Source organism: Sporothrix schenckii (assembly GCF_000961545.1).
Source record: "Sporothrix schenckii 1099-18 chromosome Unknown Cont44, whole genome shotgun sequence".
Classification (NCBI taxonomy): Eukaryota; Fungi; Ascomycota; class Sordariomycetes; order Ophiostomatales; family Ophiostomataceae; genus Sporothrix; species Sporothrix schenckii.
Window position 1 is genome coordinate 4,976,097 of NW_015971145.1, and position 21,426 is coordinate 4,997,522.

General features: G+C 52.6%; 12 protein-coding genes across 12 annotated transcripts; 8 read left to right on the top strand and 4 right to left on the bottom strand.

The window, feature by feature from the left end:
• Nucleotides 1–713: 713 nt before the first annotated feature.
• Nucleotides 714–1,709, top strand: SPSK_09560 (isochorismatase hydrolase; the record flags this gene model as incomplete). The annotated part of the gene is made up of 2 exons (XM_016736132.1): nucleotides 714–1,553; nucleotides 1,629–1,709. 2 exons carry the CDS (start codon nucleotides 714–716, stop codon nucleotides 1,707–1,709), a joined length of 921 nt encoding a protein of 306 aa, XP_016588295.1.
• Nucleotides 1,710–2,962: 1,253 nt separating this feature from the next.
• SPSK_09859 (uncharacterized protein) lies at nucleotides 2,963–3,575 on the bottom strand (the record flags this gene model as incomplete). Its single annotated transcript, XM_016736427.1, has 2 exons — nucleotides 2,963–3,320; nucleotides 3,496–3,575. 2 exons carry the CDS (start codon nucleotides 3,573–3,575, stop codon nucleotides 2,963–2,965), a joined length of 438 nt encoding a protein of 145 aa, XP_016588296.1.
• Nucleotides 3,576–5,085: 1,510 nt separating this feature from the next.
• Nucleotides 5,086–5,298, bottom strand: SPSK_10219 (uncharacterized protein; the record flags this gene model as incomplete). Its single annotated transcript, XM_016736764.1, has 1 exon — nucleotides 5,086–5,298. One exon carries the CDS (start codon nucleotides 5,296–5,298, stop codon nucleotides 5,086–5,088), a length of 213 nt encoding a protein of 70 aa, XP_016588297.1.
• An 826-nt stretch (nucleotides 5,299–6,124) lies between these two features.
• On the top strand, nucleotides 6,125–6,767 carry SPSK_10903 (uncharacterized protein; the record flags this gene model as incomplete). Its single annotated transcript, XM_016737142.1, has 3 exons — nucleotides 6,125–6,234; nucleotides 6,380–6,529; nucleotides 6,566–6,767. The coding sequence occupies 3 exons, from the start codon at nucleotides 6,125–6,127 to the stop codon at nucleotides 6,765–6,767; spliced, it is 462 nt and encodes a 153-aa protein (XP_016588298.1).
• Nucleotides 6,768–7,016: 249 nt separating this feature from the next.
• SPSK_10912 (uncharacterized protein) lies at nucleotides 7,017–7,539 on the top strand (the record flags this gene model as incomplete). Its single annotated transcript, XM_016737149.1, has 2 exons — nucleotides 7,017–7,120; nucleotides 7,311–7,539. The coding sequence occupies 2 exons, from the start codon at nucleotides 7,017–7,019 to the stop codon at nucleotides 7,537–7,539; spliced, it is 333 nt and encodes a 110-aa protein (XP_016588299.1).
• Nucleotides 7,540–9,548: 2,009 nt separating this feature from the next.
• On the bottom strand, nucleotides 9,549–10,207 carry SPSK_09832 (uncharacterized protein; the record flags this gene model as incomplete). The annotated part of the gene is made up of 2 exons (XM_016736401.1): nucleotides 9,549–9,692; nucleotides 9,776–10,207. 2 exons carry the CDS (start codon nucleotides 10,205–10,207, stop codon nucleotides 9,549–9,551), a joined length of 576 nt encoding a protein of 191 aa, XP_016588300.1.
• A 1,297-nt stretch (nucleotides 10,208–11,504) lies between these two features.
• On the top strand, nucleotides 11,505–12,131 carry SPSK_09849 (uncharacterized protein; the record flags this gene model as incomplete). Its single annotated transcript, XM_016736417.1, has 1 exon — nucleotides 11,505–12,131. One exon carries the CDS (start codon nucleotides 11,505–11,507, stop codon nucleotides 12,129–12,131), a length of 627 nt encoding a protein of 208 aa, XP_016588301.1.
• Nucleotides 12,132–12,204: 73 nt separating this feature from the next.
• Nucleotides 12,205–13,154, top strand: SPSK_09609 (uncharacterized protein; the record flags this gene model as incomplete). Its single annotated transcript, XM_016736181.1, has 2 exons — nucleotides 12,205–12,227; nucleotides 12,278–13,154. The coding sequence occupies 2 exons, from the start codon at nucleotides 12,205–12,207 to the stop codon at nucleotides 13,152–13,154; spliced, it is 900 nt and encodes a 299-aa protein (XP_016588302.1).
• A 608-nt stretch (nucleotides 13,155–13,762) lies between these two features.
• On the bottom strand, nucleotides 13,763–15,411 carry SPSK_09051 (calcineurin-like phosphoesterase; the record flags this gene model as incomplete). The annotated part of the gene is made up of 2 exons (XM_016735632.1): nucleotides 13,763–14,520; nucleotides 14,622–15,411. 2 exons carry the CDS (start codon nucleotides 15,409–15,411, stop codon nucleotides 13,763–13,765), a joined length of 1,548 nt encoding a protein of 515 aa, XP_016588303.1.
• Nucleotides 15,412–16,603: 1,192 nt separating this feature from the next.
• Nucleotides 16,604–17,164, top strand: SPSK_09893 (uncharacterized protein; the record flags this gene model as incomplete). Its single annotated transcript, XM_016736460.1, has 1 exon — nucleotides 16,604–17,164. One exon carries the CDS (start codon nucleotides 16,604–16,606, stop codon nucleotides 17,162–17,164), a length of 561 nt encoding a protein of 186 aa, XP_016588304.1.
• A 66-nt stretch (nucleotides 17,165–17,230) lies between these two features.
• On the top strand, nucleotides 17,231–18,220 carry SPSK_09571 (aldehyde dehydrogenase family protein; the record flags this gene model as incomplete). Its single annotated transcript, XM_016736143.1, has 1 exon — nucleotides 17,231–18,220. One exon carries the CDS (start codon nucleotides 17,231–17,233, stop codon nucleotides 18,218–18,220), a length of 990 nt encoding a protein of 329 aa, XP_016588305.1.
• Nucleotides 18,221–18,896: 676 nt separating this feature from the next.
• On the top strand, nucleotides 18,897–20,402 carry SPSK_09153 (L-lactate dehydrogenase (cytochrome); the record flags this gene model as incomplete). Its single annotated transcript, XM_016735732.1, has 1 exon — nucleotides 18,897–20,402. The coding sequence occupies one exon, from the start codon at nucleotides 18,897–18,899 to the stop codon at nucleotides 20,400–20,402; it is 1,506 nt and encodes a 501-aa protein (XP_016588306.1).
• Nucleotides 20,403–21,426: the final 1,024 nt, after the last annotated feature.

Consider the following 21,426-nt stretch of genomic DNA (forward strand, 5'->3'; position numbering starts at 1 on the left):
CAATATATATGGGATTCCGGCCCTCAAGTTGGTTCAACCGCAGTGCTGCTATGGATTCTGCGTAATCGTGTTCTGTGATGTGATACTCGTTGGTTTATACCATCAGTGCGGTAAGTTGCGGTTAATCCGGTTTTACAGCTTTAGTCGATATCATGTGATGTCGTTGCCTCTGAAGCTGTGTTATGCAAGGTTCCTTGAAAGGATTCATATTATTTGAGATGAACGACAGTAACGACTACTTTTAAAGTATGCCATCGTAATTGATTTGAAGTAAAGAAAAAATAATGTTAGCATGCTGATAATTTTTATCCCAATTTAACCTTGTCGCCCAATATTCAAAACATATTGACTGCTTTTTGATTCACATTTACATTATAATAGAACATCAATTTTATGTTGCGTTTACACGAGGCTCAGAATGTTCGCTGTGCGGTGTTGACATAAATATGGAGATATCAAAGTCCATGCAAGGTTGGTAGCTCTTTCCCCATAGCGTATCCGGTGACTTCCTATCTTGTACGGAGTTCAGATACACGGCAAGTGCGTGCGGAGAAGCGATCCGCATACAACTCAGAGATAGAGAAGGCCTCTCTTATCGCCATACAGGACGCGGACACAGATACTGCAGTTTGCGTAAAACAACTTTCACTGTAACGACAGAAGGATTCTGCAGGATAAACCAAGACAACACAATCGTTTTCCTGACAACGCCAATGGCGACAGTGCATGGAAATGTGCTCCGCATGGGACCTGCCGGTGACCAGTGGCACTACCATCGGAAGGAGCGATTGTACGATCTGACGCGGGGCTACGACAAGGACGGTCACGATGGCAAGGGCGACCGACTGCCCGCGCAGGATGCCACCGTCACTATTTGCACGACTGCCGGGCCCTCCAACACGCGCATTGCCCTGTCACCAAGCCAGACGGCGCTCGTTATCGTCGACATGCAAAACTTCTTTCTCCATCGCCGCTGCCGTGACCACCCGACAGGTCGTGCTGCGGTGGCGCCGACGCTGGCGGCCATTGACAGCTGCCGACGGGCGCGCATCCGAGTCATTTGGCTCAACTGGGGCCTGACCGACCACAACCTGGCGACGATGCCGGCGGCGGTTGTCGCTGGGTTCTCGCGGATGATGGTGCGGGAGGACGCCGACAAAGAGCCGGTGCCGTCCGGCCTCGGTGTTGACCGCGGTGATGGCTGCGGCCGATGGCTCGTCAAGGGTGCATGGAACAGCAACGTGTACGAAGGAGAAGGCGAGGGAGATGCGGTGGTGGACAATCTCTCGGTGGCCGTCCAGCCCGAATTGGGCGACGTGCTGTGCGATAAGACACGCATGTCGGGCCTGTGGTCAGAGGATGCGCCATTGCGGCAGTACCTGACGGAGCATACAACCATCCGCACGCTGCTGTTTGCCGGCGTCAACACGGACCAGTGTGTGTTGGGTACGCTGACGGACGCGTACAACGGCGGTTGGGACTGCGTGGCGGTGGCCGACTGCTGTGCGACGACCTCACCGCACGGGCAGGAGCTGACGATGTTTAATGTTGCGGTGAGTACGGGGTTTTTACTTTAATTTCTTGAACAAATTGGCCTACGCGGTCAAGTGTGAACTGACGAAAAACAGCTTAATTTTGGATTCGTGATTGACAGCATGGCGTTAGCAGCCGGCGTTGATGTGTACTGTGCTGCAAAGACGGCCGTATGAGACCTTCACAGACACAGACTCGGTCCAAAATGCAGTCAAAAGCGCCGGAAGAGGTAATGGACTATGCCCACAGGACGGAACAATCCATGACGTTCGACGTGGCGAGGTACTTTATGTGGTTAAATGACATAGCGAGGTTCAATTAAGTTGCGTCGGCAACCGTTGTTGCCATCATTTCGTGTCCCTCTTTTTGTTTCGGGCCAAACAGCACCTCGACATCTCCACCGTAGTCCATGCGTCGTATATCCGGCAATGGCCGTTCCGAGCCTAAGTTTGTCCCCGTACCCACGAATTTCACCGTCTGCTGAAAAAAAGGCCGAATCCGAGAGGTTTCTCCATACCATGAGCGAGTTAACGTGAACATAAAGAGACATAAATCGGGGACGTATTAGACGACTACGCGAAAGAAGAGGAAGACCAACATAATGAGCCTGTATGTCGTCCAGAAGAGATTGGAGTCGACGGAGACTAGACAACAGGATTGCACGCTTCGAGTGGCCTGCTCCAAATTTATCGGTCTTAGACAACGGCATTCCAATCGACGAGACCACCCCAACTCGGCCACGGTGATGGGACGACCAAATATGTCCAAATATGGTGACTAGTGTTGACCGGTCAGAATTGTCTACACAGTTTCCAAAGTCAAATTCCAAAACGAAGGAGCTCTGGATAGAGATGCGGTGGTCGATGCTAAATAGTCGTTACAATAGTGGGGGGATGGCTTCACTTCAGTAGGTTCTTGATAAAATAAAAACAGTCCTTTCTGTCTGATGTGAGTCGGTTAATTTAAGAGTTGCACATGTTTGCTCTTTAACCGTTAAACTCCTTATTCTACTCGTCCGTTCTTGTTTTCTCTTGACGCGAAAGCCAAGTCGCTTCCCATCAGCTGGTCCTGCCAACACTCAATATCTGTAGGACAGACGATCCCAGTTGTCCTTGGAAGAATGAAAACTCCGATACAGTGAACTCCAGTAAAATTGAACGAAATGGTAACCAGAAGTTGTTGTTGCCGTCCTTTTCTTGTCTTTTGTCTTTCTTCTGCCCTTTCCCGAGAAAAAAAAATCAACAAAAGAAATGGGGTAGTGTCGTAAAAATGGTCATAACGCTTGGGGAAACAGAGCGAGGCACGTAAATGCCTCGAGTATTCCATGCCAAGTTCGGATAATCGTACAAGCCGGAAAAAGAATAGCAGCATTTGGATGATTCGCCAGATTTCCCGAACAGCGAGCAATGTGTAATGGCAGACTCGTAGTCTATTCTGTGTCGTCCGGTTGCGAGACAAAAGGTCGAGGAACAACGAAAGGACTCGGAGACAACTCCGCCGGGCCACTGACATGTTCGCTGGTACGTGTTTGACGAGTCCTGCAAAGAGGAGAACCATCCGTGGCGGTGGTAGGTGCTATTGAATAGGGGCGGCCATCGACATTCAACGTTGTCGTCGAACGAGCACCTGCATCGTCCTCGTTGCTCTCGTCGGGATATTGTTCAGGTATATCCGGTGTCCGGTGATCGATTGGTCGTGTTTGAGCAGATTTGATGACTGTAAAACGAGTGAGGCGAGTGGGCAGGCTATGCCAGTCTTGTCCTACTTCTGTCGAATCCTCATCCTCACTTCCGGTTCTTGCTCTTGGTCAAGATGTCGCCTTTGCAGATGCCGTAGCTACAGCATGCATCGGGGCTGAGCTTGCCGTTGAGAATGAGGTCGATTTTGGACTTGTATACGTGTTAGTGGAACGGGCTCCATGCTGTTCTGAATGAAGCTAGATGTAGACTTACATCAGGACACGGTATTGGTGTTGCTTGGGCGATGCTGGCAAACGAGCCGACAACAGCGGCCGCAGCCGAGAGGAGAATGAACGGCTGCATCTTGGTGGCGATGAAAAGAGACAGAGGCGGGTGCGAGTCGTGCGAGCCGTGCGAGCAGATAAAAGACCGTGGAGAGGGTTTCTTAGATAGACGACAAAGAGAATAACAGACAGCCCAGCCAGGGCACGCTGAGGTCGGCACGACGTCGCAAGAGGGGCGGGACGAGCCCAAGTAGAGATGGGCACAAGAAACAACGACGAAAATATCAACACGATTGTGGAGATGACGGCACGGCCAAGAGGGAAAAGGAAAGAAAAGGAAAAGAAAAAATAGCAAAAGAAAACAAAACAGCCAAAAATAAAAGGTGAAAGAAGAAGCAAGAGGGAGTGGGCTTTCCTGATCACATATATGCTTATTTTGGAGCGAACTAGTCCCAAGGGGAGGAAGGTACAAGTTTTGTTGTTGGTCACTGTTGGCGCCTGCCTGGCCAAACTGTCTGAGCCGGCTATGTGAAGGAAGGCCCGCGGAGACGATGGTTCTTTCTTGTTTCGGCGTTGGGTGGGATTTACGAGGTACGGGGATATTCTTGGCATCTTGCGAGGTACCTCACTTGCCCCAATTCCATTGTCCCAGCGGAGGAACGAGAGGAAGCGCAGAAAAGAAGCATCGGACACGAGAAATGCGACGACAAAGAAGAAAAGGCATACCCCTGCCGCATACGCTGAAGCAGCTAAGGAATGCTGGGGGCAGCCGGAAGCGGATGGTGGATGCGACAGGGAAGGAGTGAAGGTGGGCGGATTGGGCAGGCAGGTGGGATGGTCTGTGGTGGTCGGCTGGTGGGTTCCTCTGCAGGGCCGTTAGTAAACGCTAACGGGACCGGTGAAAGGTACTGACTGATACGAGACTTAAGGACATCGATGGCGTGGCGAGAATTGATGAAAAAGGGAAAGGGCGATGCAGAATTCGATAGCGAGACCACACACGCGAGGAAACAACGATCGTTAGATGGAAAAATGGAGAGAAGAGGCGGGAAGCAGGCGCTACAATCGGTTCAGAGTGAAACATCCAGAGCGACATGTCTTGTGATTGTGTGTCTGTCCGTCTCTTCGCTTGTTCCCTAGTCCGGCTTTTTCTTTCGAGTCGTGGATATGCCCTGCCGCCAATCGAACACGAATTTATGGCGTCATGAGTCGCAAGAGGACAGAGCCGCCTGTGCGGAGGACCTAGGCACACAGCAGAAAGCAAGGGCACACGATCCGAGGCACGGCGCATCGTGACGTGCTATGTACGAATACTGGCTGCGATTGATTTAGTTCCCTCTCACAACGTGAATACGAGAAAATAAGTACGACATCGGCGATAGTGAGACTGGGGAGCAGGCATAGGACTGTTGAGCCGCGAAGAAGAACCCGGAAACGAGAAGGCGACGAGAGGCTGAAGAAAAAGGGGGGTCGCTAGCTGGCACGCTAGCACGCCTTCCCTGAAGACTTGGAGAGTTGGGACGGTTGCCCAGGAGCCAGGGAGGGAAGCAAGTCCCGATACAAAGATACAGAAGTACGTACACTGCATTTCAGAGTTCGGGTGCAACATATCTTACACCTTGGTCGTTGCCGCCGTCGGAAACACCTGTGGCATTCTCTTGCGCTTTTTGTGCTCCTTCGCGAGCGCCAAGCAGACAGCCGCCGGGGTCGTCTTCAAGGGCCCCTGCCCCTGTGGGCTGATGGCTGATGGCTGAGGGCGCGAAGCGAAGTGGTGACAAAGACAGAGCAAGACGAGACAGCATGTGCACTTTGTAGTGAAGAAGGCAAACAATCTCCAGGTGTGTCCCTCAACCAAGGTAGAATTGGGACAGTGCAAAGGCTCCCGACCAGGTTGCAGTAAGATACGTGGAATCAGGAGGCGCCAACGAGTGCAAACAGTGCTCGCACTGGGCACCATTTTTGCAAGATGCGTCTTTAGAGAATACGTCGTACGACGGATGTCGTACAATAGTCTCGTTGGAAAACCATTCGGCATCATAGTTTCTCAACTGCATGGCATGGCAGCTTCTGAAGGACGAAACTCACTGACTCCCAATACGAGGTGTTGGTGTGCTGATGTTGCATCACAGTGTCACAGACTCGGCATTGTGTACGAAGTAGAAGGGCTGAAGGGACTACCTTTGCAAACGAGATTTTGTCAACCTTGGCCATCCGCTGAGGCCACCCGCTAAAAGACCCTAACAACAAAACCCACCTAGTGGAGGAAGGACGGTTCTGCTGCCGAGGGCTACGAAGTAGAATGTCGTACACTGAGAATCCGAGCAAAAATACTCCGATCCTCGCAAAAGGCCAACTGAGAAAGCGAGGGTGCTTGGACTAATAGCTTTTGGCTGTGCATAAAAATGAGCTTTGTGTGGTTTTTGGTTGGATGTTGAGGCGGGAAAGTACGCTTTTCACATGAATGGCGATGGAACGCCCACTTCCTGTACTCAGCCTTATGTTTCTCGTTGTGGCCAGCCACTCTCTTATCGTGCAGGCCGCCTCGCCTCCCCTGCTATCAATCCCCATGGTTAATGGTGATAGCTCCGCACGAAGTATTGTTTTGATCCGTCGGTTCCCACTCTCACAATGACACACTGCCACCCTGGACCATCCTCTCTGTCGTCACAGCCCTTCAGTGGAAAGCTGGACCAGCCAGATACTCCGAGGGATGCGAAGCCCCACAGCTCAATGCCTGAGTGAGTTCCCAGGTTCATTCTTCATTCCTCCATAGGCCAACTCACACAAATGCAGCTCAAGCGATGCCCAAACACTCTGTTCGAATGTATGTCTCGGACACCACCAATCGCACAATACGCGACGTCGTAAACCCTCGTACTACAGAACGCGTCATACGGGTACCGCCGACGGAAAGAAGAATTCAACGGAAGGAGCGTTTGCTCGCAAACAGTTCGCGGAGGACAAGACGGACGATGCTCCGGGACAGACAAGATGCGCTCCAGTTGTAGCCGTTGTTGAGTTGGAATGTCACAGGTACGACGTATGGTGTCGTGTCATGCTATCTTACAGAAACGGAGCGCTTGGGCACCAATTCATGGTGTCCCGATGGGACACAACAGATTGCGGAGAGCTCCAGAGGCGCAGAGGCTCAGAGGCGGTAACAAAAGGCTGGCGCTCCTTATCAAGAACGAGAGATAAACTTGATGAAAAGGATAAGACACGAGCTGAGCGAAACTATCAGAGAGTGGACGAACAGGCTGGTCCGCCTTAGAATGATTGTGAGTGCTGTGCTCCTCCTGGGGAACCAAGAATGTAGGAATTGGGTTTATTGTGCTATCGCCCAAACGGGAATGGTAAAAAGGGGTACACAATGCTTGGCATTGGTCATCCTGTGTGCGGATGGCTCGCGCAGGTTGCCATGCTCTGTTCGGTGGCCGTGCATTTTGTATTCCGTAGAGTCAGGTTCCAAAGGGGCCGTGTGAAACCGTTGAAAAGTACCCGTGCCACCCCCCGATTGAAAATGGTGCAGTTCGAAGACAATGCGGAATACTACCTGGTCGATTTCTGGGACGATGAAATGCTGGGTCCGGTCTGCATCTTGTTCTTTCACGAAGTCGGATGCTCGTACGAATTATTCTGTGTAAATGTTGCCCAGGCCCATGTCGGCGACGTTACATTTTGTGTCCGCAGCTAGCCACTGTTGGCATTCGCAGGATGGAATGAGATGAGGATGATGTGAGATATAGAGGCGCGCTTCGTCTTGTTTTGACAAAGTATTGACACAAAAAGGCCGAATCGAATTGTCATCTGCCAGCGTTCCCGAGTCCCTTATTCCCCAGTGCGCCTCAGCCCTACACTGGCTCGCACTGGCACCAAATGCACTGCTTCGTCGAAATGCTCACGGCGACAGCGACCTGATAGCATGCTCATTTTCCGCTGGCAATGGAGAAGAATACTACTGGAAATGCGGCTCCCAGGTGAGGAGTGTCATGCCGCTGTCATATGTCGTTCCTGATATGATCGCCGCTGCTATTTTCCCTTAATTCTGTCGATCCGCCTGTCACTGCCAGAAAAACTGGGAATGCAAAAGAAGAACCCGGCTAATGGAATCTGCCTCGTCGCGTCTTCCTTGATTAATATTGGGGCATCCATCTTACAATATGTTTTTTCTGGCAGATCTAATAAGGTTTTCAGGGTCCGGATTTTATGTTTGGGGTGACCAAGACGAAGGATCTCTCTCTCCATGCACCTCTTCATCCCCAGCTTCTTTTCATCCCACACGTGTTCCTCTCAGTCTCCGTATTCATTTCCCCTACCGTTGTAGTACTTCATAGATTTTTGCACCTCCTGCATCATCTGTATCGTCTGCGTTTCTGCGTTTCTACGTTTTCGTTTTAATTCGACCTCGTCGCTCCTTCCTTGAACGATCGCGGGTTCGCTACTGCCTAACACATATTGCCTGAAAAGCCTCATTTTCAGGTTTGGAGTCGCTCCTTCCCTCTTGTTCCTGGCGATCTCTTGCAGGCTAACCCCTATTCTGCCCATTCAGGACTAGGCACTCCATCCTTCACCACACACCCAGACACCTTGCTTTCTCTACTTTCTCATACCTTCACCACAACCATGACCACGACCACCCACAAAACCGAATGCTCACTCTCACCATCTTCTGATTCCGTTCCTGCGCCGTGTGCTAGGCATGCACCTTGCCGCTTTACCCCTGAATTGAGCCGCTGCTGCAGGTACTTTTCAGGGTTTTTGTTTTGTCGGTCGTCCCCTCCCCTGGCGCAAAATCTTCCTGACGTCACCCAGTGTAGAGTGCCTTTTGGTTTGGGACAGCCCCGTTTAGCTTTCATGTTTTTCAACTTGTTCAACCGCACCCCTGCCTGCTTGCTCCGCGCCGCATTGGTCGTATCTTACATTCGTACATTTTTGCTGATGTTCTGGTCAGCTTCGCCCGGAATGGGAATCCAATGCGAGGATCGTGGGCGGACACGGTCTTGGCTGTTCACGGTGCTGTAGTCGATTACCCAAAAGCCGACCTTGCCTTTTCTTTTGGGCCCTTTTGTTTTCAGACGAAGCTGCTTTCACTCTGTTTTTCACCCTGTCCCCCACTCCAGTTCGAGAACTCTTTACGGAACAGTCAACAAAGAGACATTATCTCACTTCAATCTGAGCGGAGAAGCACTGAAACTGAAAAGCTTATGGCTTTTCGTTTTTCAAGCGACATTGGAAGACCAAGTTGTCGCTGTGCGAATAACACGACGCGTTCTCTTCCCTTGGGCAATGACTAGTTCAGTCATGTCTTTAATCGTTGTTCTCCTGCACATGTCCCCATTTTCCCTCGTGACTACCTCCGCCGTAGTGTACAAGCGCTGCTCTTCCCTGAGATGACGTTGAGGCTCATTGTTGCTTTCATCATATCACAATGTCCACAGGATGATACCCGCATTTTCCGACTAGTGTTCGACGTTGTCTTACTCCGAGGAAGGGACGCAGCTTGAAAACAGGCATTCCTTGATAATATTTCCCCTTTCGTGTGTGGACTTATTTACCCGTGAGAAACGGACGCGCGCGACAAGATGGTGGAAACGTTTGCGACCGTCCATCGCGAGGAACCCTTTCACAAAATAGCTTTGAAGATGCCACAGTCCGGTCCTCGCAAAACAAGACGAGCGTCGTAAGTCAATGGCTTTGATTTGAAAATCCATCCATTCACCACCGAGCTGCCTCGACTTTGCGATTGTTGTCAGCCCAGAATGAGTGCAAGCAGTCCTTAGCTTTTTGTCTGGAACTTGTGTCGATGACTGCGTACGGAGCCGCAATCTCCAGACAGAACCTGGCATTGCAAATATGAGGAGACAGATGTATCGGCCGTCCTTGGCCGTGTATGCTATTGAATATGTACACTTAACGGGTTTGGTTTCAGTCCGTGGCCGCCGAATTTCAAATGCCCACATCTCTTTCGATGGTCATCCATGGGATGCACGCTTCATCGATGGCCAAACCCATTGCTCTTCACAGAACAAAATATCGAAGTGCATCATCGTCCTTAAATGTCACTATCGTACTCCTCTTGCCGAAACCAGCCACGGCCTTCCACGAGATCTTCGACGCCTTGTTCTATCAAACGTCTGTCTTCCTCGTTGTAGAAAAAAGCACGCTGCACATCGGACTTATCGATCAGCACATCGCACTGGCAGCATTGGGTAAGGCGGAGAAGATGACTCGGAAACAAAAAAAGAAAGGGAAAAAAAATAGAAAAAGGGAGGAACCTACAGACGCCAATAGTTGGGCCATGGTGTCTTGAGTCACCAAATCAAACCATATTAGGTTGATGTATTTGGTGCCATCCCGGCGGCCCATACGGTCCCTGTGGTCCATCCAGTGCACCTTGTACGTGGCCTCGTTGCTGTCGAGGATGGCCACAATGTTCTCGAGCTTGGCGTCCTCCGCGGGATAGATGATGCCGGCTTGGTCGTCGTCGGCTGGGGTCGTTGCCGCCGCAGTAGCTGCGGACGCTTTGTTGCGGGGCTTAGCCTTCCGTGCCGCGCGCGATGGTGCTCCGGGTTTGCTCTTCGTCAATTTGGCGTCAACTTTGGCGTCCTTGGTGGCGTCCTTGGATGCCCCGGGAACGGGCTGCTCGGCCCAAGATGTCGAGGGGGTATGCACAGCGGCTCCCCTGGCTTGGCTCCTAGTCGTCACACCCATGATGGACGAGAGCGCTCTAGATGTGCGACGTGCTGAATTTCTCCTCTCGTCTTCTTTTAAATAGGGTCCTTATTGTCCCTTGGGACATAGTTCCTTTGCGAAGACACTGCCCATTATTGACTCTACAAGCTCCGTGATGGCCACGACGACGTTTTCAATGATTTGTCACGCTTGTGTTTCATTGGCCAGCTGTGCAAGACTTTGTAGGTAGCTTCTACCAGGGAGCCAATCAAAGCTGCCACCATTCTGTCATCTTTTGATGTTTTTGACTGGTCTCGTCGTCTGCAAAATCACACAAATCTCATCGATGAAGGTAGTACGAACTTGCAAACGATCACCTATTCTGATTACGAGAAACCGTTTTGTCTGTTAAAATGACCGACTAGTTTATACTGCCAAGAACCCCATTGGCTATTGCTCGCCAAAGTCGCCACTAGCAGCATCTCTATACACACGCACACCCGGAGTCACGAACGAGGCGGATATGTCTCGTACCACTCCGTTCTCGACCCAGTCAATCACCATCTGCAAAGAGGTCTGCAGTCAGCGTCCGTTTGAGGTGTTAATAAATAATGGGACAATAAATAATAGGACACGAATAACAGCTAGGCTGGAGCTCGATATTGACTTAAAAATGCTAGCCATTGTAGTAAAATGACGCGAATGAGGGAGATTTACCTCGAACCGTACTTGGTACATATACAGAGATGCAAGATAGTCCAAAAGGGGAAATTGGATTCTGCTGACGTAAATACAATATCAAACAAAATAGGAAAAAAGACGTCGCGCTCTTGGAACGGAAGGAGCCCGTCGACTAGTGGTAGGTTCCCCGTGACTATCTACCTCTTCTCGCCTCTACTCTTTTTATTCAGATTACAGTTCATCATCACATAATCGCTTGCTGTGCAAAGAACCATCGACCATCGATTACAGTCATCCAAGGCAGTTGGTTGCTTTCGCAGAAAAGCCACGCTCATTTGAACTCAATTCGCCAAGCGCGACTCCATTATACGTTCAACTTGCGCCGCCTCTTCTTCCTCTCTTCCAATCTTCACATCGCTCACATCTCAACCTGCTCTTTGCCCGGCCTGACCCTTTCTTCACATGGCAGACCCAAGGCAAGTAGCCCAAATTGCACCTCGACCCTTACCTTTTTCTCACATTCCAGTCTTATCTCCTGTCACAACCAGTCACATCTTCCTCTGTACTGTCTTTGTACCAACTCTGTACAGAAACACTGCCCCATTACACACGCCGGCCATCAAACCAACCACACTTTTTTTGTGCCATTGTCATCATGGCCGATAGTATCAAAGACGAAAGCGAATCGCCGGGCCGGATCGTGGGCGCCTCGAGCTCAAGAGATGTGCTTCCTCGGCTGTCACCACCGGGCGACCAAGAAGCCACCTCATACTACCGGTACCTGCCATCCCAACCACGTCTTCTGGGCCACACGACGTCGGGGGTCATACCGTGGCCGCCACCTTTTCAACCCTTGCCGAACGAGTACGTGTCTCACCAAGAGTCACCAAAGAACGTCTTGGCGCCCATTGGTGACCACCTCATTGTTGCCATCTGGGACAACATCGAGCCCCTAATTCAACACGCACTGTCCCGCTTACCCTGGACGTCAATCGACGTTTTTCGTATCGGCTTGCAAAACAAGCGAATCCTTGATCGGCCAGTTGTTGTGTGGGTGGGAATCGGCACCAGCAGAGTGTCCTGGGACAACCAGGTCGCGCCCGCCCTGCGAGCAGTCCGCACCATCCTAGACGACGCAAACTTGCGGGACGTGGAGAGCGAGTTCCGCACATCGGATGTCCACTATCTATCGAGCCCTGTCTTACTGAGTCCCAGCAAGATAGGCCTTCTTACTCCAAAGTTCTACGAGTGCACCAACGTCATTGGAACTGCTATTGGGTAGTCTTTTGCTCCAACGGACAACGACAACGTGCAAGGTACACTTGCATGTTATCTGACATACGACCATGGTAACGATGACGGATGCGACAACGACGCCGTATTTGCACTCACCTGCCGCCATTCGGCCCTGCCATTCAACGTTCATAGATTCAAAGACAACAAGCCGTATGCATTAACGAGTCCAGAGCAAGAGCAGTGGAAGGTGGGTGTGCCCGGCATAGCCAGGTTGAAATATGCTTTCCAAACATCGAAAGACGAAAAGAAGATCTCCCAGGCCTCCATAGAGAGTGCAGTGAAGTTGAAAGACTTTCACCTTGTCGACCGCTACGAGCCTATATTAAGAGACTGGAGCACTTTGTTCGACAATATTATCCCTTTTCTCGCAGTGGATGACCGCGTTGTGGGGAGTGTTGTCCACTCTCCGGCACTGCAGCTCTGGAAGACGGGTGACCATCCGTGGTCTAGGGACTGGGCCTTTGTTCGTCTGGATCGAACAAAATTCCCCGACAACGGGAACGGGCTAAAGAACACGGTCGATCTGCGGGTCAGAAGTCTCCCAGCCAGCTTGAACAAGTTCCCCTTTCCCACGGACCGGCTCCTTACGCTCTCTGACAAGAGAAAGGACATCGTTACCTTACAAGAGATGCGCGACAGAAAATCCCTTGACGGTAACGGTAGCCGGTCTTTCATTGTTGCCAAAAATGGGGCGAGCACTGGCCTCATATTCGGAAGCCCCTCCGAGCTCATGTCGACCGTGCGTTACTGTATGCCCGGTGGGCATTCATACACGACCCATGAATGGTCGATCGAGGGCAGTCTCGACAATCTCTTAGAGCCATTCTCTCGGGGTGGAGATTCTGGCTCGTTGGTTTTCACCATCGAGGGGAGGCTAGCGGGCATTGTTACAGGAGGTGCTGCCGTCGGGGAGAATAGTGGCGTCGATATCACCTACGTGACGCCACTGGAGGTGATCCTAAAGGACATTGAGGATTGTTTGGGGAACAGAAAGGTTAGATTACTGTGAGCAAGCACTGGGTTTTCCAAGTCTTATTTTGTTTTCCTCTTCTCAGTTAAATCCCCGTCACCTGGGGCCGGTTACTTTTGCACGTTTGAATCAGCTTTTATAGCTCTTTTGTTCAACCTTTCGTCGAAGACTTGACATAACACCTCAACATAGTGTGTCTTGTCACATCTTCTTCCAGTGGCGGCTGCGGCCGCCCGTTATCGCGCTTCCTTCAACAGTTCATCACTCAAGTACTGCCCCACCACAGTCGACCAAGAGGTTTCAAAACCAACTGTCGTCATCTAGCGAAAACATTGTCTTACTTCCATTTTCATCTCGGCATCGCTACCTCGTCATTCGTCGTCCTGCCTCCCAAACGGCCGCCAGCAGCCTTGCCCGAGAACAATCGCCAGATCACTGTTCTGTCAGACACAATGATGCAGATTAAAGTGGTGGTTCTTGGAGACGGTGGCGTCGGAAAATCAGCTTTAATAAAGAGACTATGCTACAACGAATTCTCTTTCGAAGTACGTGTATTTTCGGGCCATATCCCCCCCCCTTTTAGTACCAGTCACCAGTCTAATGTTGTGCCGACGACTGTGCTGCAACGTAGGAGTGGTGGATGTGGCTCACTGCATAGCTTTTGTCTTTATCTCGTTCGTAAGATGATTAACCACCCGCCCGCCTTCCACAAGCACTAGCTTACTAACTCGGTCCGTGCCATATTCGACACGCATCCAAGTCGTTAAGTCCCCGGTGCTTGTAAGCTGCCAAACCCGCATTCGTCGGTGAAATCGTTTCTTACCATACGAACAATATCCCCCGAAACCGCTACCACCTCCGTAACATAACCATACACTATGTTCAGGGTTATCATTGCCACCTTGTAGCGTTTGCTGTGGTAATAGACCGCAAAAGTCATTCACGTGATCGTGCCCGCAGCCCAATGCTGATACACGTTCTTCGACCAAAGCGTCGTAGAAAGAGAAAGAGTAATTAGCGCGGGGGCTTTCAGTCGGTTCCCGCCTGCGGCCGCCGTGGATGCTGAGACCCTCGTCACCAAATTCGGGAAGAGGGATGTGTTGGAAAGCTAGGGATAGATGAAAGTCGCTGTCATTATCGTGTTTCTCACGCGCGCTTCGTTGCGCTTGGGAGGTGTCCCTGAACCAGTCAATTTGGCTTTGCTGAATGGGGGCGTAGTCGGGATTACCTGCCGTGCCCCCAACTTGACCGTGCGAATCCAGGAAATACAACGTTGCTAGTGGGAACTGTGACGGCGCGGGAGCAAGGATCTGAACGGAAAAGTTGCCGATACCATCAACATTCTCTGGGCCTGGCTCGCAGAGGCTAAAAGGTAGATTTTGAAGTATGTCCATCTGTACCGTTCCTAGAACCAAGTCAGTAATAATCAACAGTTTTCATTCCGAGAGAATGTTCGTGAGATAGGGAGAGTCTTGTCAATCGTCATCTGGTTGGGCTGACACTTACGTGATAATGCGAACTTGCCCTCACTATCGTGGTTGCCAAGTACGGCTGCAAATGGAATCCGACGCTTAATGATAGGGTCAACTGCCTTAAAGAGGGCAGATTGGCTGTCGGGGACGTCGTGGTGCACCTGATCTCCAGTGAGAACAACAAGGTCTGGTTGCTCGACATTCAGGATGTTTTCGATGAAGGCAACCGTAAGTGGGTCAGCCTCGCTCTCTGGCAGATCTTCCCCATGGGCATCAACAGCATCTCTGCATACCCCGACACCAGTGCCCATGTGCGTGTCAGAGATCTGGACAATGTTGAATGTGCCGTCCTTTTTAAACTGCAAAGACACCCGAGGGTTCGGCTTGGCTCGGCCCTTGAGTACACTAAGTCTTGCAACCGGTACGCTGGGCGGAACACCGAGTTGCAGCGAGGCTTCTATGAGAGTCCATCCTGATCTTGGGTCGACGGCATCCACACCGAAAAGAACGTCCACCTCTGTCACAACTTGGCTAGTCCCGTCAGAGAATTCGCTCCTTAGTATCCAGATATTGCAAGGTCGCCTCTCCCATGAACGACCCGGAGACACAACGCCAACTGTGATATCCGTAACCAACAGGTCCTTAGCTGAAAGCTCTTTCGTATTTACTGACGCTACATATAGCCACGCACTCTGCTGGGATGTATGTACGTAGAGCTCTTTCTCTAAACGGTGCCATATTCGTGGGTCCCATTCGCAGTTGGGGGGAGAAATTGTCGAGGAGAAGATTACGGTCAGATCCGTGACAACACGATATCCGGCCATAGTAAGAGGGGCGGACGGTATTGGAGGCACCCTTCGTGAGATAAACAGGACTCGGGAGGTCGGGAGGAGAGGAGGAATCAGATACCAGCGTCGTCGGTAGAAAGTGAAACGAGGATGTGCGGTATGGAATGTTCTGTCGGGTCTGAGTCGTTTTTGACTTGCCGAGGAAGCTAAGCTTAAAACACGGTTCTTGGGGAAACAAAAACTGCGGGGTCTCAACTCATTTGACTGTCCTTGTTTTTCGGGCTCTATACTGTGTAAACACTGTAAATTCACAGTATGAAGAGTGGCCAGTTTCGAGGCTACTTTGTAAAATCGAGGCGTGGACATACCCCCCTGAGTTCAGGGACAATGCTCTCCGAGGTGCAACTGACGCGCAAGGCCTTGACGGGCACAACTGCCGGGTCCGCCTTCAACAGTCCATCACAATCTTTGCGCGGCCCGGGCCGTGCGAACGAGCTGAACAGCTTACATCCATTTACAACATACAAGCAGAGTCCTTATTCAGACACTAAGAAACGGAGTTTCGGGAGATGCCGCTCTCCCCGAAAATGTGGAGCGGGCCACGAGTCATTGGTTAGTTAATACGTCGTATTGATACTGCATTATATCTGGGGCGTCTGACTGCCCATGACGCTCCGCGGATCACATCCACGGAGCTAATGACCAACTTCTTTTCCGACAAGAAAAGTCCCCCTCACTACTTGAAGAGTGAGGGTATGACTGGAGGGTAAGATTTCGCTCTCATTGCAATACATACGGTGACGCGTACCTCCTCCTCTTTTCAGGTATAAAAGAGCCGTCTCACTTCAAGAAGTGAGACGGCGAGTCTGGAGGATAAGACTTCGTTCTCATTCCAATGCACACGTATTTTCGCCTCTTTTCAGATATATAAGGGCCTTCCACTTCTTGAAATGAGATGATATCGTAAGACTACGTTCTCATTCCAATACATACTTACTTTCGCCGTGCGACTGTGTTACCCTTTTCATACTAATCGCTATCGTGGCTACCTATCCAACAACTCATAACAATATCTGAGAAGAAGTAGGTGGGAGAGAGTGACAAGCAGGAAGACGATAGGTAAAGAATATAGACAGTTGCGGTGGCAGCCAGGGAACGCACTGCCAAGTCTGGCTGACCAAAAACACAGTACAATCCAATTCAACCAGACACACGGAAATCCTTCGCCATGACGACTGAGACGGGGAAAACAACCGAAGGAGGGCCATCTCCGGCACTGCTCGATTTTTCCACATTCTACAACATCATTGATGGCCAGAAGACGACCACAGCCATCACGCGCCACAGCATCAACCCGTCAACCCTCGAAGCCAACCCCGACGTGCCCGTCTCGACCGAGGCCGACGTCGACCGCGCCGTACAGGCCGCTCGAACGGCGTTTGCCACATGGCGCCAGGTGCCCTACGCCAAGCGTCGCGCTGCCCTGGAGGCATTTGCGGACGGTGTGGCGGCCAACATCGACGGCTTCGCGACTATGCTGACGCGGGAGCAGGGCCGCCCGTTGGCGCTGGCACAGTTGGAGGTGACCATGACGGTCGACCAGCTGAAGCAGACGGCCAGCCTCGAGCTCGTGGACGAGGTAGTCGCCGACGACAAGGCCAGCGGCGGACAGACGGTCCTTAGGCGATTCACGCCGCTGGGCGTAGCGTGTGGCATTGTGCCATGGAACTGTGAGTCACCAGCGTTCTGCGACTGCAGCATGTGTATCGCGCGCGAAGCTCATCCCTGAAACCTCGTGCTGACTCTGCCTGCGCGCCCCCCAAAGAAAGTCCCCGTCGGGCTTGCTTCTCTAAAAATGGCGTCTGCCCTGCTTACAGGCAACACGTTCATCATGAAGCCGTCGCCGTTCGCGCCCTGCGCCAACCTCAAGCTGGCCGAGCTGGCCCAGCAATACTTCCCGCCGGGCGTCGTCCAGGGTCTCAGCGGCGATGACCAGCTCGGGCCGTGGCTGACCGCGCACCCGGGCATCGACAAGGTCAGCTTCACCGGCTCCGTGGCCACGGGGAAGCGCGTCATGGAGAGCTGCAGCCGCACGCTAAAGCGCGTCACGCTGGAGCTCGGCGGCAACGACGCCGCCATTGTGTTCCCGGACATCCCCGACGTGGCGGCGACCGCGGCCGCCATCGCACAGGCGTGCTTCATGAACACGGGGCAGATTTGCGTCAGCATCAAGCGCTTGTATGTGCACGCCGACATCTATGACGCATTCCGGGACGCCTTTGTTGCCGTGGCCAATGCGCTTCCGTATGGCGATGGCTTCGCTGGAGCGGGCGACCCGGCGGCCGCACCGTTCATGGGCCCCCTGTCCACGGAGTTCCAGTACCGCCAAGTGCTGGCACTGTTGGACGACGTGCGCAACACGAAGCTCAACGTCGTGGGTGGCGATGCGGCACTCGCCGCGGCCACAGACACGGCCGGGGCCGGCAAGGGCTACTTTGTGCGTCCGGTCGTTGTTGACAACCCGCCGGACACGGCCCGCATCGTTGTCGAGGAGGCGTTTGGGCCCACTGTGCCGCTGCTCAAGTGGTCGGACGAGGCGGACGTGCTTCGTCGCGCCAATGACACGCAGCTCGGCCTGGGCGCGTCCGTCTGGTCCGGCGATCTGAAGCACGCAGGCGAGATTGCGCGCCAACTCGAGGCTGGCAACGTCTGGGTCAACTCGCACCTGGTACGGCATCCGTTGGCGCCGTTGGTTGGGTATAAATGGTCGGGGCTGGGCGCCGAGGGTGGCATCGACGGCCTGAAGCAGTATTGCAATATCCAGGCGCTGCATTTGCCCAACTGAGAGGAGACGGTGAAAGCGGCTGCATAAGGTGACGGTAGGGGGAAAGGAAGGCACTGGAAGTGTATCACGTGTTATCAATTTTGGTTGGTTCCTTCCGGCCACAAAGCATGTCTTCCTTCTTATTTTGTTTGTTATTGTATCTTACGTCAGCACGCACAATCGCCCATCTTTGAAGCCTCATTGCATCTCTGTATCTTGTCTTTTCAGGTCGATGTCGAGACTGCAACTGAGGTAAGAAACAGAGACGTCAGTAATGAATTCAGGTATTGGATAATTCAATAATGCTTTACACCTGTTCTGACAATATTTAATTAGGGCGCTTGGCATTCGAAGCACCTGATTCGCCCGTTCGCCCATCACGCGATTCTTGATTTACGTCGTACTGCGATAGCTTATGCAGGGTCTCCGCAGAGAGGCAGAGACCCGCATAGGGAGTGCGGGCCTAGACAAAGTCAGTAAGACGGAGATGGCGTATTCAACCGCCGACATGGTGGCATGACCAATGCGGAGGATAAGTATGAAGAGAAATACAGAGAGGAAACGTCACAAGCTGACCGAACTGCGATGAATACCATGGATGATGAATCAAAGCCCCGTCCAACTTCATATATTCAGCAACGACCTAATCACAGCAGTTGACTGCCTCTATTGTTGCCATCGTCGTCATTACGGCCAAATGCCGTCCGTTGCTGAGGTTGCTGCGCACAAGTCACGGTCATCCTGCTGGGTGATTGTGGCCGGCCATGCGTACGATGTGACAGACTTTCTCGACGAGCATCCAGGCGGCGCACGATCGATTTTGCGGTTTGCCGGGCACGATGCAACAGCCGAGTACGAACCGCTGCACCCGCCGGGCACCATGGAGACCTTACCAAAGGACAAGCATCTCGGGCCCGTGAACGGAGCTCCTACGACATCAAACGTGACCCAGACGTCAACGCCGTCACCATCGCCTTCGTCACTATCGCCAACTGCAATGCAAATCCAAGTGCCTGTTGCTCTCCCTCTTTCCGCGTGCATGTCGCTTGAGGACCTTGCGCAAGTTGCTGCTGTCAAGCTGTCACCGCGTGCAGCGGCCTACTACAACAGTGGCGCCGAGACGCGGTACTCGCGCGACCGCAACCGCCGCGACTGGTCTCGCATAGGCTTGCGGCCGCGCGTGCTCATCAATGTCGGCCCCACGCCCAAGATGCGCACCAATGTCATGGGCTTCGACAGCAGCCTGCCGGTATTTATTGCACCTGCGGCGCATGCACGCTTCGGCCACCCGGACGGCGAGCTCTGCCTGGCACGCACGGCGGCACGCATGGACATTGCGCAGTGCGTGAGCACCTACGCATCGGTGGCGGCGGCCGACATTGCGTCCGAGTTCTTCAGAGACCCATACAAGCGCGGGGGTGCTCTGTTCTTCCAGCTGTACATCCCACGGGTCAAGAAGGACGCGGAGAAGCTGATCGCCGTGGCCAAGGCGGCCGGGTACCAAGCGCTGGTAGTGACCGTGGATGCACCGGTGATTGGCAAGCGCGACGACGACGCGCAGTTCCAGGCACTGGCAGCAGCAGCAGTGGACGGCGGCGGCTCCCAAAGTAAGGAAGACACGGGGAACGAGTCACAAGCTTTGCCACCTCTCCCCGGGCAGGAGTCCGGGACGTTGCGAGCAGCACACAACGCAACATTCGAATGGTCCGACCTGCCATGGATCCGGCAGTGCTGGGGCTCCGAGCACCCCATTCTGCTCAAGGGGGTCCAAACGGCCGAGGATGCTCTTCTGGCCACGCAACAGGTCGACGCAGACGGCAAACGCCTTGTCGATGGCATCTACCTCTCCAACCACGGTGGTCGCCAGCTGGACTATGCGCCCACGAGCGTGCGGACGCTGCTGGACCTTCGTCGCCGGGCGCCCCAGGTGTTTGACCTGCTGCCCGTCTATGTTGACGGCGGCGTCTTGCGCGGCACGGACGTCGTCAAGGCGCTGTGTCTGGGTGCCAGAGCCGTTGGTCTGGGTCGTGGGTTCTTGTATGCGCTGAGCGCCTACGGCACGGCCGGAGCGCTGCGTGCGGTGCATATTCTCAGCGACGAGATCCAGACGACGTTGCGGCTGCTGGGTGTCGCGGACGTGGCAGAGCTCGACACGCGGTACCTGGACCTGAGTGAATTTGGGATAGAGCGAGCCAAGCTGTAAGAATGCCCGAGGCTGGCGTTCCCCAGGCACTCTGGTTCCATTTCCCCGGAAGGCACCCATGTTCCCCCTCTCGGGAAATATAGGCGGCTCCACCGTTCATATTGCGCTCCTGGTACGTTCCACCTCCTTGCGCCCTCAAATAGCCAAGTGATAAACACTTCCGGTGCTGGTTCAACGTTCAAGGAGAGGCTGGAATGGCAAGCAAGTGGGGAGGAGAACGCCGAAGGACACACCCCCATCACACGGAGTACAGAGAGACAGGACGGGGGGCCTCATACTAGCTGGTTTGTCCGGATAATTTGATACTCGTCGTCTGTTTACCCCATATCCTCCACTTCCCCGAGCTCGTTTACAGTTCAGGTTGAACCGACATCCGTACCAGTGTTTCCTTTCGACCGTTGAAGCGCTCTCACTCGACATGGATGGAGATTCGAACATGTAGGAACCCGCAGATCAATATTGCGTTGTCGCTGAGGAGAGATACGACGGTTCTTTACTAGATTCCGAATCCCGGAACCCAACAAGGAGAATCCCTATAGCTGCCAGGCCACTTACATTCCAACAAAGGCACATTATAAAATATAAAAGGAGCTTGCATAGTCCTCTTGCTGTGTGGACGTAAAGACTGTAGTGTTGCTGTTTGTGAGTATTATGTCCTGATGAGTATTTTAATATGATGTCTTTGAGTTGGAGTTTGCCCCTTTTATTTGTTTCCTTCTTCCTTCATTCCCTTCTCCATTCACTCTCTGTTTTCATACCAAATCCACTCACTACGAACTTTCCACCTAAATTGCCCTCTATCGCCCTGCCTTGGCCTCTCCGCCTGTTGTTTGTATCCGGCCCCGCTACTCCGGAAAGTGGTCCTCAAGAAATATATCAGTTTTATAACTAAGTCACTATCCGCTAAGCACTATACCATTTTGTCAATATAACGGGCCAAATAAGCCAAAAGAACAAGCACATGGACGCTACGAGCACAGGTAACAGCTTACTCTCCACTTCATCAACTGTAAATTGCCGCCGG